The sequence below is a fragment of the Myodes glareolus genome, chromosome 20, assembly GCF_982192425.1.
Source record: "Myodes glareolus chromosome 20, mMyoGla1.1, whole genome shotgun sequence".
NCBI lineage: Eukaryota > Metazoa > Chordata > Mammalia > Rodentia > Cricetidae > Myodes > Myodes glareolus.
Window position 1 is genome coordinate 27,700,470 of NC_142045.1, and position 21,246 is coordinate 27,721,715.

A 21,246-nucleotide genomic window follows, 5' to 3' on the forward strand; every position below is an offset into this window, starting at 1 on the left:
AGGAAGACCCTGATTTTGCAATCCTTCTCATTCAGTCTCTGATTAGCTGGGATTAGAAACTTGCTTTAGTCGGCCCTGTTGCCAAGTGGTTTTCCTAACAGTGTAGTTGACTTCTTCCCTTCAGGCTCAAATCTGTTGAAGGTTTCAAGTACCCACCTGCCTAGGGGAAGATTTTGGTTGGGAGGTCCTGGGGTAGTTTTACTCTACAGTCTCCTTGTTCAGTTAAAGCTGTGACCCTACCATATTTCAGCAGACATATTAAAGGAAGCAATAAAGGAGGGTGGCCTATTGGCTTGAATAGATTACAACTTTAGTAAATGAGTGATGTATGAGTTAGGGAGGTTAAATTATTTGCCCTTTGTAGAAGGTGGAGTTAACTACTTCAAAGTTTTCCTCCTCCTCCTCCTCCTCTTCTTTCTTTCTTTCTTTCTTCTTCTTCTTCTTCTTCTTCTTCTTCTTCTTCTTCTTCTTCTTCTTCTTCTTCTTCTTCTTCTTCTTCTTCTTCTTCTTCTTCGGAGAGAGTGGACATAGTACACCACTACCACAAATCATGCAGCTGAGTTTCTCACATTTGGGGAAATTGTAGAGGGCAGCACATCCGGAATGCAATGGATAAGCCTCGTTCTGGGAAAACCACCCTCGTGATCATGGTACTTCCCCTGCCCGGTAAATAGCAAAGCTTGTGTTCTCACAATGGGTCAAGAGACAACATTTGTTAATTGCCTTCATTTAAAATTTTGCTTCTCTTGTTGCTTGAGACGGTCTCATTCTGTCATCCAGACTAGTCTAGGCGTTTTGACAATCTGATGCCTCAACCTCCCAAGTGTTAGGATTGGAGGAATGAGTCACCGTTCTTGTGGGATCACTTTTATTTTTAGGCAGAGTTTCGTGTAGCCAGAGCAGGAACTCAAGGCAGGAACCTGGAGGCAGGAACTGATAAAGAGACCCTGGAGGAATGCTGCTTATCGGCTTGCTCCTCTCAGCTTGGAGTCTTGTAGTCTGGGGGTGACACTGTCTGCAGGGAGACGGACCCAGACCAAGCATCAGTCAAGAAAATGCATTGCAGTCTTAACTTCAGACCAATCTGGTGGGGGCATTTTCTCAATCGAGGTTCCAGTTTCCAAAATAACTCAAGATTGTGCCAAGTTAAAACAAACAAACGAACAACAACTAGCAAGTCGACAAAACCACACTACCCTTTATGTATGGGCAGTACCTGGACCTGATAACAGTCATTGAAGCTATTATTGTTGGAAGGGTGGGGAAGATAGCAAATCTTACTGAATCATTTATCAGGAACCTTCCTGGAGGGGCTGAGAAAAGATGGCCCAGTGGTTAAGGGTCTTGGGTGCTCGCTCTTTCAGAGGCCCCAGGCTCAATTTCCAGCACCCACATGGCAGCTCACAACTGTCTGTAATCCCAGTTCCAAGGGACCCTATACCCATGGCAAAACACAAATGCACACTAAAAAAAATTAACTAAAAAAAAAAAAAAAGAACCTTTCTGGAATGGGACTGGCCTCAAGCCCCATCCCATCAGCCCTGCAGCTTCTGAGTTAGTAACCTTCCCATCCCAGGCACTTCCTCTAGCTCCACGGTTAATTCCTTCCCTTTTGTCAAGAGCCTGCTTCTGAAGGAGTGAGCCTCAGAGGCTTTCCCCCTTCCTACCAATCCTGTAAGTAGAGAGAGGACTTGGTGTATGGATAGCAACGGTTTTGGGTGCATGCAAGCAGCCAGCCCTTCTTTTTTTGGGAGCTTATCCAGGAGCTTCTTAAACTCCGGTGATGATCTCATGCGGCTTGTGTCATTTCTTGTGGAGCAGGGGGTCATGAACAATTCGGCAGCTGTAAAAGCTTTTTGATACCAGGTGGTGGCCAATGTGGCCAATGCCTTTAAACCCAGCACTGGGGAATCAGAATAAGGCAGGTCACTGAGTTCGAGGTCAGCCTGCTCTATAGAGCGAGTTTCAGGACAGCCAGGGCTACATGGAGAAATCCTGTCCCCCCAAAACCAAGTAAAAAAAAGTTTCTGGATATATATATCCATACACACACACACACACACACACACACACACACACACACACACACACACAGGACCAAAAATTAATTCAAAACCAAACATCACGAATCTGAATCGTGTTTCTGGTAGCACTTGCCTGTGTGGCATCTTGCAACTTCACTGTGCTCTTGGTTTTGAACACACAACACGCACACTTTGCTCTGTGCACACCGGCACAGCACACAACACCGAGGAACACTACTTGGAACACTACCACTCAGATTTGCACCGTAGTCTTCTTTCTGGGCACACGATGTTCTGTTTCTGCAGAAACACAATGATTTAATTATGGAAAACACAGACAATGTTTTTTAACTGTCATTCCTCAATATGCACCATATTAGCATATCTTTGGGTTATATTGTGTTCGAATGTTTGGTGTTAAAACTTGCCTGTTTGAGTTGCTGACTTGGGTTTCATAAGAAGAAATCATTAAATGAAATTTTCTCTTGGATCTAGGACAGGACTCCCAACAGTTTCTGAGAAGGCCCTAAACATGCTTCTGCCATTTTGTACTACACCAGGCTCAGGACTAGCAATTGTAAAATAAAAAAAGTGAAAAATACGGAAGATGTCCTTGTCCTGCAGCATTAAACTGTTTAATTCTTCATACAGAAACAATCGTATTCATCATATTACTAATAGGGGAAGATCCGAGGCAAGTGTTCTGCCGCTGAACTACAGTCACTGTCCGAAGCATAGTTCATTGTCTTTAATGAATGGCAAAATTCTATACATACCCAGGAATTGTTTTAAAATCCATTTATGATTATCAATAAGTGCTTTGTACACGTTTTATACACCTATATAGGCATGGCTCAGGTAAACATTTTTTTTTCAGGCAAAAAGAGGCCATGATTGGGAAAATTCAAGAGGCCTTGACACAGGGCTACCCTCTTTTTGCCCAGTCTTTGAGGGGCCCGGGGTCACAGCTCAAGTATAGATAACTGGGCATGTAGCTCACTTTGAGATAGGATACAGTTATTCTAGGAGTGGACTAAGATTTTTTTAAAAATATTTTTTATTGTGTTGGGGAGGGGCTCTCGTGGAAGCCAGAGGACACTTAAGGGGTTGGTTCTCTCCTTCTACCGTGTGTGGTGTGGACATCGAACTCAGGTCGTCAGGATTGCCCTCAAGGGCCTTTACCAGCTGGCCCACCGTTCTGTGCACTCTTCTGTCTTTTAAAGGAAAAATTAAGGAGTGGCCTTGCCTTTGTCCCTTCAGCTTCACAGGCCTCTTCATTTTCCCCATAACACTGTTCGTCCACTGTGGATTTAATTTTTACTTTATTTTGCTCTTTAACAAAGTAAAGCACAAAGCCTGAATTTAATATAATTCTGTTGACAAACTTGTACCCAGCCCAGGCTAAACAAAGTGCTTTACATGTATTGCCTCTTTTAGATTATCTAATAAACGTCTACTAGAATCTGCGGGTCGGGTAGGGGCTTCCTGGAATTTGACTTAACGCGGCCACCCTTTCTTGGAGAGAGGCCTAAGGAGAGAAGGAATAGAGCTGAGCAGCTGGCAATGGGAAGGGCAAAGCCGCCTCCCTCTTCCCGGCAGCTGTCGTACCAGGCCTGACCTCCTTTCCCCCAAAGGCAGGCAGGGGTCTCCACCTCTGGCCCGGGCCCAGTCGGTGGGAGGATGGGTGGCTTTTTCCGGGTCACTGGCACACCCTCTCTATCCTTGCCACCTGCCCCGGTTCCATCCCAGTTCCAGGCTCCCCGGAGGGACTCAGGGACATTCCAAACCTCCCACTACCCTCTCAGACGCCGCGGGAGGAGGGAAGGGGGCCGCAACTGCTTGGCCCTTCTAGAACCCAGCTTTGTCTCGATTTATTTATTTTTTTTCTTTCAACCCCTAGTAGCCCGATTCATCCCGTAGAGGAAACTGATTGATGAAAGGCTTGAAGGTTGGTAGTTTACAACCGACTTTTTGGCGAAGACGCATCTTCAGCAACAACGGCGCTTTTGGGACACCGTCTGCGCTCTTGCAGACAATTGAAAGCCAAACCGCCAAGTTGCCTCCTCACCAGACCAAATATGGTCACAAGCGCTAAGCAGCCTTCCGTGGAAAGTCTGGCCTCGCGGGTGTCTCCCAGCGCCAGGGTGCGCCCCGGCCCGACCTCTGGCAGCTCAGCGCCCCGTGCCGCGAGCCGGGGGCGGGGGCGCAGCGTCCTGGACCGACCCTTTCTGGGCCCTGGCCCCTCAACAGTCTACCCTCCGTTATTCTCAGGCTTGGATTTTGTCCATAACCCCTTGATTTAACAGGCTTGAGCCATTTTCTCTTTGATCCCGCCCCAAGTCAGTGGTAAACTCAAAGGAATGCAGATAGAGCGCTCGGCGGGAGAGGTCGGCGCGGCGGGGCGGGGGCACGGTCTCTCTCGAGCCGCCAAGTGCCCAGCCCACCCCCGCGAGCCGGGCTGGGGTGGGAGGAGGAGGAAGAGGAGGGGCGTGGGGCAGGCTGGCTCCGGCCAGGAGGTCATGCATAATTCAACAGCTCCACTTTCGGCCCGCCTCTTTCCTAGGGGTGGGAGTTTGCTGCAAACTTTGTTTATGGGACAGTCCGGGAGCCTTGGCGGCTGCGCTCGTCTGTGTCTTCTCAGTCGCCTCCTCGCGTAGTGCGAGCGCTCGGGGCCGGCTCCGGGGATGTAAGAGTCCAAACCTTCGGCTGCTGGGAATCCGCTCAGGATCTGCCAGCCGGGGCCGAGTTCCAGCTTGCTAGTTCGGGAGGCTCTGAGGCTCGGCTTCCCCGCGTGCCCAGGTAGCGCCCTCCGCGTCTCGCACCCTCTCCGGAGCCCGGCTCTTCGTCATCAGCGGTCCCCGCGCCTGGGGTCGGCGGTGGGTGTGTTGCTCAGGGGAGGCTGCGACCCGGCCTGATACAGGCACCCCTACCTCCCTCAACCGCTGCCTGCTCAGGGGAGCTTCTTGGCTGCCGGAAAAGTTGCATAATCTCGGAGGCCGGGGCGCCCCCTCCCCCACCGCTGGTCCCTCGACCCGTACCTAACTGTCTCTTGAGTTCGCTCTGTCCTTCCCCGGGACCCCCCTCCTCTGATTAAAATTAAAAGCCTGAACCGATCTTCCTTTTCCCTTGCAGAAAGATGAATCCGTCCTCGGTGCCCCCTGCGCTCCCGCCTCCAGGGCAGCAAGTCATCCACGTCACGCAGGACCTCGACACGGACCTCGAAGCCCTCTTCAACTCTGTCATGAACCCCAAGCCCAGCTCTTGGCGGAAAAAGATCCTGCCGGAGTCCTTCTTCAAGGAGCCCGATTCTGGCTCGCACTCGCGCCAGTCCAGCACCGACTCATCGGGCGGCCACCCCGGGCCTCGACTGGCTGGCGGCGCGCAGCACGTCCGCTCGCACTCGTCGCCCGCATCCCTGCAGCTAGGCACTGGTGCGGGCGCCGCTGGAGGCCCTGCACAGCAGCACGCGCATCTCCGTCAGCAGTCCTATGACGTGACCGACGAGCTGCCACTGCCCCCCGGGTGGGAGATGACCTTCACCGCCACTGGCCAGAGATACTTTCTCAAGTAAGTCAGCCGCAGCCAAGAGGGGCACAGTTGTGATGCCCAGGACGCTGTCGCGTTGGTAATATGTGTGCGCGTGTGTGCGCGCCTGTGTGTGTGTTGAAGAGACAGAGAGTCTGCTTGAGACTTTTTCAAGTTTCTTAAGAGATCTGTAAAGTTGGAAAAGTAGAGAGTGAGCCCCCGGGAGTTGAACTTGACTAAAAGCAGTTTTCGTGATCTTAGGCCCTTAGCTCCCGATCTCAGAGCTAGGTCTATTAGCATAAGATAACAGGAACGTTGGGAGACCTTGGAAGAGAAGGGTCTGCCGGTGAGTAGGTGGCCAGGGTTCTTCAACCACTCAGGAAAAGCAAGCCGGAAAAGATCACAGCGCCTAGTGGGTTTACCCTTCCCAGCTGGTGATGTAATGGCCACACAGTACAGTGATGTAATTACAAACTGCATTGTAAAGTAGTTATGGGTTGGACCAACAAATTGTGTGGAAATTGGGTCAGGAGTCTTATGATGTTGCACTTGGTAACCTGGAATACCATCACATCAGGAATGTGCATTGTCATCCTTCATATCGTATTGGTCCAGCTTTTGGATGTACATTAGATTCATTTTTTGCATATAGGTTATACAGAAAAAAGTATATTTTCAAATGCTAGAAGAGATTTGCATTTCTGAGGAAAAAATAAGCTGGAACTTGAGTGGTTCTCAGAACCAGTGAGGTCATAGGGGTCAGGCTAGCAAAGGTCTGGATGGAAGTTGTGGCTGAACCACTTGGTGCAGGATCACTTCGGCTTGACATCTTAACTGCCAAAAGGGAAAATGCCCGAGAACTCATGGCTTAAAGTTCATCTTAGAGCCCTGTTTCTTTGTTGAAGTAGCCTTGTTTCAAAGGTTCAAATGTAAGACAGCTTGTACTGCTTTCAGAGTTTAACCAAACTCTTCTTTGGCGTTCATCTTTGATGCTCTGGTTTGAGGCTCTAAGAATGAGCATGTGGTGGTAAATGAGGTTTATTATGCACAAATCTGAGACTGACTTATTCCTTCCCCATCCCAAAGCTGTTGGCATCTTGTGCATATTCCGATTTGTTTTGCTGGCGGGTGGTGGCACACGGCTTTAATCCCAGCGCTCAGGAGGCAGAGTCAGGCAGATCTCGGATCTTGGTGAATATGGAGGCCAGGACAGCCAGGCCCAGGAAAAATGTGTCGAATAACAGAAACAACAGCAGCAAAAGTTTTATTTTATGTGTATGTGTGTGTGCCTTGCCTGGGTGTATAGTGTATGTATCACATACATGAAGTGCCCATGGAGACCAGAAGAGGATGTCTGATTTCCAGGAACCGGCAGTGTGAGCTGCAACTCCCTCCCCTAATTTGGGCTTAGGGTGCTAGGAACTGAACCCCAGTCCTCTGCAAGAGCATCACGTGGTCTTAACCACTGAGCCATCTCTTCAGCTTCTTGGGAATACTTTTTATTGTTTTTATGTTTGTTTTGGGGTTGGTGTGATACCGACATCCTGAAGCCGGCGCAGTGGCCTTTTAGTCCAGTTGGTGCCTGGATTATTGAGCCATGGTGTAGACATGTGCTTTGATCTCTAAATAGTGGTAGAAGTCAGGTATGTGATGTCATAGCATAGCATTTTTCTAAGTTTAGAAAGATATTAGTGTTCAAAATATCGTGTATTAAGTTCGCTTAGGTAAATGCAACTGTTTTCATAATATAAAAATCGTATTTCATCCTGACTTTTACTAACATGAACTTTGCAATAAATATAAGTAGAGTCTCAATCATTTTAGATTGTTCTTTTTGGTCTCAGATGACTTTTAAACTGCTCATGAATGCACCCATAAATATAATTATTGAATTAGGAAATAAGAGCTGGGATTGCCTAATGTCTGTGGGAACATAGACAAAAATGACCTCTAAGTAAAAACAAATTCTTTTCTACACGTCTTCTTAATGGTTGAATTTGCTCAGATGTGTTTGTGATTTAGGGCAAAAATAGAAGTTAGCCTTGGGTGTAGAAAAAGTTGCTGTGATCCATTTCTGTCTGCCCATGCGGCTCCAGGAACTCCTCCAGCCAAACCAGAGTGCTTCTTCATTTCATTTTGAATCGTCAATGGAGTGAGTGTAAACAGCGGGTTGGCCCGACCTGATGTCATCCCTGGACATTTCTTAGCTAAGTAATTAAGAGCATTGAAGGGGTTATGTGTTTTTGTGAATAGTGTCTTGTAGAATAAGCGATCTGCCAAGAATTCTGGATGTCTTTGAGAGCTTTGTTTGATGTTTGAGTCAGGTAAATGTTGTGTCACGTTTTGTTACCCAGCCTTAAGGAAAACCGGTAGCTGTTGAACTCTGACTGAATTCTCTTGAGCCCTTGTCCCTTCCTCAGCGTTATCATCTGTAAAGTGGGGTTAGCTGAGGAGTCCTATTCGTGACTATGGGGAGCCGAGGGCTGTCTCGATCCGAAACCAAAGGAATTTGGAGTTGACAAGGATCAGTTTGAGGCTTTGGTGGCTTTGGTGTTTTATGTTTTTGGCAGAAATCGTGTTATTTGACAGTGGACTCTGACAGAAGTGGACCCCATCTATTTTTAAGCAGGTGTTTGCCCTTTCAACCCCTCCTTTTACCTACGTCACTAACACACCTGAACAATGAGTTTGTGGGGAATTTAGTCTATAAATGTTACTGTAAAAAAAAAAAACAATTCTGCAAAAAAACTTCCCCTGCTCATACATGCAATTACATTGACCTTTATTAATAATTAATAAAAACCTCCAAGAGACTTTTAGCCATCTTTTGTCGTTTTCTTCAGTAAACTAGATTAGTCCTAGGTGTATGATGTCATCACTTTCTGCTACTTTTTTTTTTTTTTTTTTTTTTTTTTTTTAGAGCAAGGCCTCACTCTGTAGTCCTAACTGGCCTACAACTCACAGGTTTGCTTTCCCGTGTCTCTGAGCGCTGGGATTAAAGACAGCCTTTTCTGTTTCTTCTTAAAGGTGACTGTTGGAGTATTTGTACCTTTGCTCTGCTGTGGCAACCTTTAAGGTACCGGATAGAGAGGCAAAGCTGAAGCTGGGTGGCTCCTCTGATGCCTCTGAGTCCACCCAAGTGCAGCCTGGCTCATTGGGACTGAACCCACGAAGGGCTACTTTTTAGCTTATTTTCTCAGTGCCAGAGAAGCTTAGATTCAGTTGTGGTCAGCCCAGCATACTATGCTGGGAAACCCAGAGCCCCTGGGAGGACAGCAAGCGCTCTTAATGACTGAGCCAATCTCTTTAGCTCCCCTACTGAGGTTATCATTTATTTTTAAATTTCTGATTATAATGAGATACATGGTTTTTGCGCATGAACCATAAATAGAATTATTATTATTATTATTGTATTTTGGCTTTTAGAGACAGGGTTTCTCTGTAACTTTTGGAGCCTGTCCTGGAACTAGCTCTTATAGACCAGGCTGGCCTCGAACTGACAGAGATCCAGCCTCCCAAGTGCTGGGATTAAAAGCGTGTGCCACCACTGCCCAGCAAAATAGAATTTTTAAAGAAAATGATGGCCTTCAGTCAACTTTTCCAGTCTTTATTCTATGAATGTTATTGTAGAAAGTAAATAACAATTCTGCAAAAAACTTCCCCTGCTCGTACATGCCATGACATTGACCATTACTAGTTATCTTTAATAATAGTTGTATTTTATTTTTTAAAGACTGGGTCACATGATGTAGCTTTGGCTGGCCTGGAACTCCTGTCTGCCACTGCCTCCTAAGTGCTGGGATTAAAGTCATGGTTAACACACTCTGCTGTTCTGCCTTTTCTGAAGTGTGTGTGTGTGTGTGTGTGTGTGTGTGTGTGTGTGTGCACGTTATTTATTTATATTGTTTTTTCAAGACAGGGTTTTTCTGTGTAGCTCTGGCTGTCCTGAAACTCACTCTGTAGACCAGGCTGGTCTCGAACTCATAAAATAAATTTTTTTCCACCAAACATCTTCACAGTGGTAACAGATCTAGTGGTATAGATGTCTTTGGTTGAACAACAGTGGTTTCCTTCAATCCTCAGAGCTCATAGATAAGAACTTTAAACTTTTAAAAATTGCATCTATATTTAATTTAGGTTTTCTCTTTAACCCTCAATGATCCACTGATAAGATAGGGGGAGCCTAGTTCCTTATACTAGTTTTTTGTTTGTTTTTTTTTTTTTTTACCCTGAGTTTGTTGTTTGCCTGTTGCTTGCCTGCTAGGCATCTTTGTTATTGCTTTGCTTTTTTCTCAACTATTATATATCTATCTGTCTATCTATCTATCTATCTATCTATCTGTCTGTCTGTCTGTCTGTCTATCTATCTATCTATCTATCTATCTGCCTATCTATCTATCTCTAGTTAAAAGATTATTGGTTTCATTTGGCATCTATCTATCTATCTATCTATCTATCTATCTATCTATCTATCTATCTATCTATCTATGTATCTATCTATCTAAAGTCAGTGTCTCGTGTATCCCAAGCTGTTTTCAAAGGCTGAGAATTCTCTTGAACTAATGATTGGTATTCCAGCATTTCCTCCCTGGGTGCTGCTGGGATTTCAGGCATGTGCGACCTACCATGCTTAGTGCATATTCTTGAAGCCATGGTTTCACGCATGCTAGGCAGGCACTCTATCAGCTGTGCTGTAAAACCAGACATTTTGTCACTTTTGGTAGCATCCCATTCCGTAAGTCAGTGGCATTTGGCTGGCTGCTGGGTCTTACAGGTTGCCGCCCACATTACCGGAGCTAGGAACCTCTAACCCAAATTTGTGCTTTGTCTAAATGTTGAGACAGGATCACACTGTGTAGCCCTGATGGTCCTAGAACTTTTTCTTTAGGTCAGGCTAGTCTTGAACTCACAGAGCTCCAATCTCTGTCTCCTTATTGCTAGGAGTAAAGAGGTATACCGTTAATCTCATAAAGTCTTTCTTTTTAAGATTCATTGTTCCTATTTTTTAAATTTATTGTGTGTGTTTGTGTGACTGCCGTGTGTGCTGGTTCTCAGAGGGCAGACAGAGCAGGGTGTCTGGTTCCTTGGGAGTAAGGTGTCTCGAGTTAGAGGCAATTGTGAGCTCTGAGAGATAGGAACTGAACTGGGTCGTCTGGAGGAGCATTACGTGCTCTTACCCACCGAGCCATTTCTGCAGCCCTTCCCAACTCCTTAGCGTTGGAAGTCAGTCCACAGTCAACATTTCTGTGATTTTAATTCTATAAAACGACTCATTTCCTAATATATTAGTCAGAATTGGGTTTGATGTATTTATTGGTTTGGGTTTTTGAGACAGGGTCTCTCACTATGCAGCTTTTGCTAGCTGAGAACACAGCCCGTGTAGGAGACCAGGCTGGCTTTGAACTCGGGGAGCCACCTGTTTCTGGCCCTGAGGACTGAGACTGCAAGGGTGTTCACCATTTTGCGGAACAGATTGAATTTTAGCTTTGCGCTGTGTCTGACATTAAAAACCCTTAACCAAACAAGAGAGACTATATCCGACCCACAATGAAATGGATTTTTTCTTACTCTTCATTGATTAAATTTACACCCCCTTTTCCTTCATATTTTGACCATTTTTTTCTTTTTTTTGAGATATGGTCTCATTCTGTAGCCCAGGTTGGCCTCAGATCTATCACGATCCTCCCTTTCAGTCCCTGAGAACTTGGATTATAATGTCTGGGTTTCGGATCATGAGTCTCTTTCTTCCCGAGGGAACACTTTTTATTTCCTATTCAATTACTGTCTATTAATTCTATGTAAGAATAGTTTTTATTGTGACATTTTCATACATGACTGTCGTGTACTCTGGTCGTATGACCCCCCCCATTACCTCTCCTGACTTACATTCCCCTCATCCTCTTTGTCTTCCCCCGTCAATCTCTCATCTACTTTCATGTCTTTTTCATTTTGAGACCCAGTGAATTTAATTGGGATGGTTTACATGGGAAGGGGTTATTTATTGGGCAGGAGGACCTTTCCTAGTCTTGACGTCACTGAAGAAAATGGCTCTCCCTCCCCATCAACCAGTAGAATTCCCTCAGGGAGAGACTGGCCCTCAGGAGCTCCACCCTCTAGCAACTGGTGACTTCCTTTAAATATTCAGGGAAGATGGACCATGATTTTCTAAAATAATTTTTGTCTAGTGTATCTAAGTAACTTTTAATGTATTCTTTGCCCTTATGATCTAGGACATATTCCATGTTCTGCCCAGTCCTTCTGGGCCCTTCCACTGCCCTGTATGATCAGTGTATTGTGTCAAGATTGAATCCATGTATGGATGAGGTCTCACAGGCTTCACATAGAGAAGTCCTTAGAGATCCTGTGACGGACAGGAAGGGGAACAGTCAGAAAGGCTGGAGGACAAAGGAAGATGCCTGACAGCCAGGAAAGAGTGAGTCAAGGAGGAATGGTTAGCACCGCGAACCTAGACAGGCCCAGGGAACATATTCCCCACCGAGTCCACTCTTTCGTGGACTGTGGCAGAGACTGGGGCTGAGGTACTAGATTCCCTCAGGATCCACTCCCTCTCTGTCTTTCATTAGAAAAGATCAGGCTTCTAAGAGATAAGAAGCAAGCATGACAAAATAAAATATAGAAGGACAAAGCAAAAACTGTCATACCAAAACTGGTCATGGCAACTGGAGGGAGTTGCAGGGGTCCCAAGAGCAGGCACGGGAGTCAGAGACCCACTCCTTCTCACAGTAAGGAATCCCATAAAAATACTAAGCTAACAGCTATAATACATACACAGAGGACCTGGTGCAGACCCGTGTAGGCCCTGTGCTTGCTGTTCAGTCTCTGTGAGCTCAGACTGTCATGTAATGTCTGGCTGTGGGTCTCTCTGCTCTGTTCCCATCTGGAGGAAGCCTCTCTGATGACTGGATAAGACTGATATGAATATAGCAGAAAATCATTAGGAATCATTTTATTGACTTTTTTTTTTTTTTTAAAGACCTGTAGGTTTGGTTTTGCTCAAGGTCTCTGGTTCTTGGTTACCCAAGCAGGGTTGTGGATGGGTGTCTTCTGGTGGAGTGGGCCTTAAATCAAATCGGACATTGTCTGGCTCCTCCCACAAGTTCTGTGCCACCGGCACCCTCACATATTTTGCAGGCAGGACAGATTGTAGGTCGAAGGTTTTGTGGCTGTGCTGGTGTTCACACTACTCTCTCGGCAACTTGCAGAGTACCTTCTCGCATCGAAGAGGCTAGAATGTAGGAATCTAGGGGTGAGGGCTCTAGGTGCCAGTTTGACTTCTCCTTGTTCAGTGAGTTGTGTGAGTGTTGTTTCCAACCCCATTGTCAGCTGCAGAGAGTAACCCTTTGTCTTGACAACAGCCTGGGTTGTTTTTTTGGTTTCCATGGTAACCCCTTGGCCAACAACTCAATTGCATGCAACCTAGTCCCATCGCTGGACGCCTCACCTGGCCACAAGTGAGGAGTCCTTGTTAGGATCACCTTCGTATATTTTAGGGATTTCCGCTGCACTAGGTTCCCACCCCACCCCCCAAATGCCCACCCAATTCCAGTCTCTCCTGCACTTTCTCCCTCCACCCCATCCCCCTCTCTCCCACCTGGCCCCTTGCTGCCATCCCTACCTGCTCCCAGTCAGCCCATAACATCTATTCTGTTTCCTGCTCCCAGGTTTCACTGTGTCCAGCTGGCTGGCCTAGAATTCACTACGTTGACAGGGCTAATCTTGAATTCATGGAATTCACCTGTCTCTGCCTCCCGAGATTGCTGAGGTTAAAGGCATGGAAGGGGCTCAAATTCAGATCCTCAGGCTTGGCAGCAAGGACATCTTGCTGGCTCCCAGAGGGTTTTTTTCCCCCCATAAATGAGACAGAGTCTCTCTCTCTCTCTCTCTCTCTCTCTCTCTCTCTCTCTCTCTCTCTCTCTCGGTTTTTCGAGACAGGATTTCTCTGTAGCTTTGTAGTGTATCCTGGAACTAACTCTTGTAGACCAGGCTGGCCTCGAACTCACAGAGATCCACCTGCCTCTGCCTCCCGAGTGCTGGGATTAAAGGCGTGCACCATCACTGCCCAGCAAGACAGTCTCTTTACGTGGCCTGCTGGAAGTCACTATGTATGTAAATCAGGCTGTCCTTGAACTCACAAAGCTCTTGAATGGTGAGATTAAAGCTACGTGTCACCATGCCTGGCTCAGAGTTCCTTTTTATTGGGCCAAAATTTCTTTGGCTAGAAGGGAAACCTGTTACCAACCAGTCTCTAAGATCACAGTGGTATAAGTGGTGGTTTCTAACCTTTATGCATGGACAAAGCTGTGGTTCATGAAGATGAGCTGGGGGCAAGCGACAGAAACATGAGCCATGACTGAATCTGAGAAACAGGTCAGCCTGTTGGCGCTTGTCAGTCTGAATGAGCTTTGCGCATGAGGAGAGACTGCATGGAGCTACAAATGGTTGATCTTTTAAAAGGGATGTTGTAAGAAAATAGGCATGATTCTTGTGAAAAATGGCCTATGTGTTAGGACCCTTGTGCTTTCAGGGATTTTCAAAGCTAAATTTTTGGGAAAGGAGGGCAAGTAAGATAAGGTTAAGCAAGTGTGTGGACACAGGAATACTTAGGAACCTCTTGAGAGGTGTTTTGTAGGTAGATGCCTTCGTTACAGGATAGATCATCATTGTTGCCTGGGTTTGTGTGTGGGGGGGAAGAGCTTCCTTGAAGCATGGTTTGCTTCTTTAAACACATTTAAACTCTAGCTTATTGTCCAGATCTAAACACCTTGACAACAGAACCGTGTGTCTTCAGGTAGCATCGAGTGCTGTTCTTCCTGACAAGCTCCGTGACGTGGTGACAAGCGAAGGCCTCCTCTTGTGGTGTTGCCGGGCTTTGTTCTTAAGCATGAAAGTGGCCAGCTTTGGTTTGCTTCTTGTTTGGAGCCTGCTTGGATGACTTTTAAAACCTGTTTGTTTCACCCATCAGCCAACTAGGCCCCTACCCATAATTCCCGAACTTTGATTATGGGGGTTATTATCGGACAAGAGTGTCTTTGTCAAGGAGCATGTTTAATACTCTGGGGTCTAGCGTGACTAGCGGATGTAAATTGTATGGAAGTAATTAAATGTGAAGGAAATGTCATGTGGGCTGAATTTAAATGTACAGACTTTGTGGCATTGATTTTTTTTTTTTTGTCCTTTCTTTCTTAATCTTGTACCAAGAAGGACAGAAAGAGAAAAATAAAGGTTCAGAGAGTTAGGGAAGCAGATATGGGGATCAGGCTCCGCCTGTCTCTGCTGGTTAAAATCTGAAATCGGGAGCGGGTATTATGTGAATGCCATTGCCCTTCATATGAACCCTTGAGTCCAGATGCCGGGGAACTCGCTGTGCTGGGGTGCTTGAGCCTCTTTCCAGCCAAGTATCTTATCTCCATATATCTGTGTGTCCATCAGGGGAGTGGGTTTTTTATGTTACCAGGCAGGTTTGGAGGAAGCTATGAAACTGATGCCTGTTTCTCCAGTTTTGCTCCGTTTTCTGCACAGGGATGGATGCCCAAGTTTCATACAGAGGGGCCCCTCTTTAGATTTCTGAGCAAGAGCTGTGCATTTCTCTCCTCGCATGGGATGTCCTCTGCCTCCGTGCTTGTTTTTTTTTTTTTTTTTTTTTTTTTTTTTTAGACTTAGCCAACTCCATCTCCTCCCTAAAACCCTAGAGGACCAAACAAGTAGAAAGTCTCTCCGCCTCTTCCAAATTCCCATAGTAATTTAATCTGTACCGTGCAGTATTTGACCATTAAAATGTTGTGTAATGCTAATTGTCAAAAGAATGGGCATAATTCATTTCCCTGACTTGGCCTCTGAAAACATGGACAGGTGTTGTGTTAGCTTTAGCTTTATGCACATCGATGCAGGGAAATACGGTGTTGACATAGAGTGTTTTAATTTTTTTAGGTGTGTGTGTGTGTGTCTGTGTGTGTACATGACTACAGTAGTACCCAAGGAGGTATGTGTGTGTATGTGTGTATACATGACTACAGTGCCGAAGGAGGTGTGTCTGTGTATGTTTGTGTATGTGTGTGTATATGACTACAGTAGTACCCAAGGAGGTATGTGTGTGTATACATGACTACAGTGCCCAAGGAGGTGTGTGTGTGTGTGTGTACATGACTGCAGTGCCCGAGGAGGAAGGCAGAGGCATTGGATCCCTGGAGCTGGAGTTATAACTGGTTTTAAATTGCCGCATGTGAGTGCTGGGAATTGAACTCAGGTCCTCCAGAAGAGCTTTTAACCACTAAGCCATCTTTCCAACCTTCGAACATGCTTTTGAAATCATCTCTACATCACTGGGTGGTCAGAGGTGAAAATGCACACGTTTGGATTTGATGCAGTAGTACAAGTTTGAATTGCAGTTGGCTTGGTCACAGCAGATTCCCCTTGTCTGCCCTGATGGAGGGGACCTCTGCTTTGTTTTCATTCTTTATTGGTAAGTTCCTGTGGATAAGAACCAAATGTTGGCTACTTTGTATTTCCTGAGTACCTAGCTTAAAAATTCAATTAATGCTTCTTGAAATAAATACAACTGATTTTTCACTTCTACTCATTTTGATACTTTTCCAATTGATATTTGTTGGGTCCATTTTGTATCCCATCATGTTTAGCACAGTAGGTGCATATATGTATGGTAGATTGCATTCTGTAATATGTTCTACTGTTCCTGGTATTTATTTTCTTGTCTTAACCGTACATTCTAAGACCTCCTCGGACAGAACAATGACGACCCAAGAGAGAAAACGTGCTGTGAATAGCACACTGTCTGCCTCCATTCCCAGATTATTTTCCCATTCTCTTTGGCTTCGGAAATTTACTGGCCTAACACTGCGGCTTTGACAAGTTCTCGAGATTGAAACTTTCCCAGCGGTGCTGGAGAAGGCTGTTTTTGTTCCAAGAGATTTCTCTCCCTCCCCCAGGGTGTAAAGTAATTGGGAATTTGGGGTCTTTGCTGTAATTAAACAGGTTAACTTTGTCAATAGTGAGCATATACACGTCAGAGAAGCTAGTCAGTCTTGAATATTCAACACTGACTCAGGTTTGTTCTTGGTGGACAACTGTCACCCGTAAATAAACTTGAAAGGAAGTTTAGTCAGATAAACCCAGGAGGGACTGTACTCCTGGGGACACGCCATTCTAAATCATATGTTTATGTTTACTATTTTCATGTAGAGATGACCTTGAGATGTTTATTTCTGACATTGAAGGTCATGTTGACTGACCCAAGAATACCTTTACCCCTTGAGCTACCTTGCTGCCCCTCTTCATTTTTTTAGGGAAAAATTTGATTATCCAAACACAAGAGACTCAACAAGTTTAGTTGCTAAATATGCATTGTATTTGCATGATAATTTACATTTATTTGTTTTTTGTTCTTTTTTTTTTTTTAAAGATTTATTTATTTTTGTATACAGTGTTCTGTTTGCATGTTTGCCTGTTGGACAGAAGAGGGTGCCAGATCTCATTACAGATAGTTTTGAGCTGCCATATGGTTGCTGGGAATTGAACTCGGGACCTCTGGAAGAGTAGCTAGTGCTCTTAACCACTGAGCCATCTCTCCAGTCCAGTTTCTTTTTTTAAAATGTGTGTTTGTGTGCATGTGCACAAACATTCGGGTATTCATGGTGGATGGACTTTGGTAAGGAATAGGCATTCTTCTGTGTGTTGATGTTTTTCTCTCAGAAGGCCCACCCTCAAACATCAGGGGCCAGCCAGTTTTATTCTTTCTAGAACCCAGACTAGAGACTGAAAAGGGTATTTTGATAGGAGGTAGTGAAGCTTTCCCTTGCTTCTCCTGTTGTCTTCAGGAGCTGGATCATCTAGTTCCTGATATACATGCTTGTAACACATGCGCATTGGTTTATCAAACAGAAGTCCCACTCTATGCTATGCACATGCACGCACACACACACACTTGTGTTTAGACAGCAAGACCAGGCCAGCCTTGACCTCACAGAAATCCTCTTGCCTCCGCCTCCTGAGTGCTGGTATTAAAGGTATGAGCTACTATATCTTTACACATTCTTTTTAATATGTTCCATGTTTAATCATCCCAAGAACGGTATGACCAACTTTATCCTCATTTTAGTCAAGAAATCAAGACAGAGCATCTTTAAGCTGGCCAGAGTCATATGCCAGTCAAACCCTGGCCCTGGCTGCCCTTTTCCATCCTATAGGCCTTGGCCTGGTTGGCTCTTCACTGTCTCTCCTTCAGGATCTCATCTTTCCTTCCTGCTTCTCCATTCCTGTTGCCTCCACCCTAGTGTGACTTGATTGTTCCATTGTAGGCTGTAGGAACCTGTCCTGGACCTTGTCCCGGGTACGTCATCGCTAGACAACACCCATTTCATTGTTTGCCGGTCCACACTGTCAAGGAAGTCTTACCCTATCAGGGCTGACCTTCTGACAGGCTTCTCATCCTTTCCGATATGAACCCCCTGCCCTGCTCGTCCAGGCTTACTGTTTGCTGGCCTCTGAGTGGTACTTGCCTCCTTCCCAGAGTATCTCCATCTCTTGTCTGATCTTTTTTTGTTTGTTTTGTGTTTCAAGACAGGGTTTCTGTGTGTAGCTTTGGAGTCTGTCTTGGCACTTGCTTTGTAGACCAGGCTGACCTCAAACTCAGGGAGATCCGCCTGCCTCTGCCTCCCGATTGTTGGGATTAAAGGCGTGTGCCACCATCACCTGGCTCTTGTCTGACCTTTTACCCAGTGCATTCTACCATGCTGGTTCATCTAGGCTTAATTTCTTTCCTGGCTGCTCAGTTTTTAGGGTCTTGGCCTCTCCGAGTCTAACGGTAAAGGTCGTTGGGCATAATTTCAACATCTCAGATTTGAAAGTCCAGCTAGGTTTATATCCTGTGGTGGGCTCATGCGTGATCTAGCACTGAGGTGGACCCCCCAGGGAGGGCATTGAGTGATGGGATCAGTAGGCACAGTACATTAGAACACTGATTTGGACCTGAACATTAGGTCTGTTGCTTGATTTCCTCATCCTTGAGTGAGGAACTTGCAGGAGATATTAGCCAAGGTTTCTTTTCATTTCATTAGTGGATTTTAAAAAAGATTTATTATTGGGACGTGATTTAAATAAAACATAATTTATGTAAAGTGTGTAATTCAATATTTTTAGTGTACTCATCGATACTTGCAGCTCTCAGTCTTAGAACATGTTCATTACTACAGAGAAAGCCCCTATAACTGGACAACTATGAGCTCTCACCCTTCTCCAGCCCCGTTCCCACCCTGTTTGTTTATCCCTCCTGGCTTTAGCAAGCACTCATGTGTTCTCTGTTTCCCTACATTTGCTTATATATTCTGGCCAACTTGTGTAAATGGAAGCGTGCAATCGTGGGCTTTGATGACAGGCTGCTTTGACCTGGCACAGTGTTTTCAAAGCTCCTCCACGTAGCACGCAGGGACGGCGCTTCGTTCCCCTTGCGGCTAAATGGTGTCGTCTCCTCCTGGTTTATTGTAAGCAGATGAACGTTGCTAATGCATTCGACTGCTGCTCTGCTGGTGAATATTTGGGTTGTTTCTCTTGGCAGTTTCTTCTGTTTTTGAGAGAAAAGTGGCCTCTTCCTTCTCTTCAGTGGTTTCTATGGCTGCCAATGGCGGCTTCCATCCATTGCTTCAGACATGGAACTCTGGGCCTAGTGGCAGTGTGTGCACAGTGTGGAGAGACAGGTTGGACACTTGGCCAGCAGCAGCAGCAACAGAGGACAGTCAGGGAGTACTCATGAGTTTTGTTGTTAGACATTCCGGTTTGAATCACTGAATGAGGTTACATAATCAGCAAACTCTCATTTCCTTGTTTGTAAAGTGGAATCGACTTTGACTGTTCCCTTAGAGTCAGAGCTATGCTAGAGAGGGCCTAGACCTCAGCCAGTGCAGAAGGACCTTATTATGGCTGGAAAAACAAGTAAGTATGTAAGTCAATGCATACAAGTTCTAAAATAAGTTCTTCCAGTTGTCATGTTTAATATAGTGCCTTCAGCCTTTCCTCCCAGACAACTCCAGGGGACAGGTTGGACTTGCTTACTTGTTTGTTTGTTTGTTTATTTATTTATTTATTTATTTATTTATTTATTTATTTATGTGTGTGCTATGTGGGTTTATACGCATGACATGAGTGAAGGAGGCCACAAGAGGATGTGACGCCTGCTGGAAGTGGAGTTAGAAGCAGTTGTGAGCTGTCCTGTAGGTGTTGGGAACCAAACCAGGGTCCTTTGCAAGAGCAACATAAGATGCTCTTAATCACAGAGTCGTCTGCCCAGTCCCCGCATAGCCCTTCTCCAGCTGTGTCTAGTCTTACGCTCTGGCCACTGCACCAGGGCATTTGAGAAAGCCTATCTTGGCTGAGGTATCTCCTGGTCTTTGAAAAGATACAGAAGGTGCGTGCTTTATTCTCTCTGGGGACAAGATGGGTTGCTTCCTTAGCAGGCTTTACGTAAAGGTTGTTTTATAGGGTGCTGGTCATCCTCAGCTTACTTATTATGTGACTAAAAATTTTAAAAATAATTTTTGTACCTTCTGAGATTGTAATATAGTTCCATCATTTCTCCCTCCGCTTTCATTCCTCCAAACCCTCCCATGTACCCCTCCCCTTCTCTCTTTCAAATTCATGGCCTTAAAAAAATTGTGTGCGTGTGTTTATAAATCTTGTCTTTTTAAAAAAAAAGACAAAGTCTTACTGTGTAGTAAGACCTACTAGCTGTCCTGGAACTTGCTTCGTAGGTCAGAATGGCCTCAAACTAACTCACAGAAATCTGTCTGCATTTGCCTTCTGAGGGCTGGGATTGTGGGATTGAAGGTGTTGGCCACCATGCTTGCTGTGTATTTGAGGTTTGTACATAACGCCGCCACCCCCACCCCATAATTGATGGAATGAAAGATGAAGTGTTAGTTTGAACCCAACTTTATTTATAGCTTAATATTCATAACAACCACTCTGGGTAGAATTGTTAGTAAACTGGGGAAATTGTAAGGAGTCCTTGAGATTGCAATTTAGACTTTAGGTAAGACCTGCCCCAACACACAGTCAACCATTTTTAAAAATTATTTTATAGTAAGGTTTTAGATACATTTAGATGCGTATAATTTTAATATTTATAGTCACAGGTCTTTTGAGAAAACGGAGGATAAGGTTTTTTTTGTTTTACTTTTTTAAAATTAAATCAAACAGCTTCTACCGCCACACTCTTGGAGGCGGATAAAAAGCTTGGTTGGGTCTGCGAGTCTTGAGTTCCTTCTGTCCTGGACCCAGGCTCGTCGGATGGGTCCTGCCTCAACTCCTGTGAGGTTGTTTCCTGGCCAGCCATACTTTGTGGAGAAGATGCTGACAGAAGGGTATCTTCAAGTCTGCCCTTGCCACCACTGGATTGTGACCCCGTGGAATTAACTAGAGCTTCGAGACAAGGAAGGAATCAGTAAGGGGCATTTGTTTCATTTTACTATCTCTTAATGCAAAGTGTGTCCAAACACAGTGGCTGAGGTGAGAAAGGACATCACTTACCGGGTGACTTTTGGGCCCCTTGGTCTCTGTCTTGGCCCTGCAAAAGGAAGGCTTAGTCATAGAGTCCTTAGCCATTCTCATTACCTTCGGCTTAGGCACCATGAGTCAGCTTCCCATTGTTCTGCTCCAGAGATTTCCTGAT

General features: G+C 45.4%; 1 protein-coding gene and 1 non-coding gene across 2 annotated transcripts in view; one reads left to right on the top strand and one right to left on the bottom strand.

The window, feature by feature from the left end:
- Nucleotides 1-512: 512 nt before the first annotated feature.
- Nucleotides 513-674, bottom strand: LOC125394248 (U1 spliceosomal RNA). The gene has a single exon (XR_015735805.1). It is a non-coding gene; the product is annotated as a U1 spliceosomal RNA (small nuclear RNA).
- A 3,919-nt stretch (nucleotides 675-4,593) lies between these two features.
- Wwtr1 (WW domain containing transcription regulator 1) overlaps nucleotides 4,594-21,246 on the top strand; it is a 119,704-nt gene continuing 103,051 nt past the window's right edge. The window contains exons 1-2 of the mRNA XM_048424622.3: nucleotides 4,594-4,823; nucleotides 5,157-5,591. Coding sequence (XP_048280579.1) covers nucleotides 5,161-5,591 — 431 coding nt within the window. The 5' untranslated portion in view covers nucleotides 4,594-4,823; nucleotides 5,157-5,160. The remainder of the gene's footprint in view (nucleotides 4,824-5,156; nucleotides 5,592-21,246) is intronic.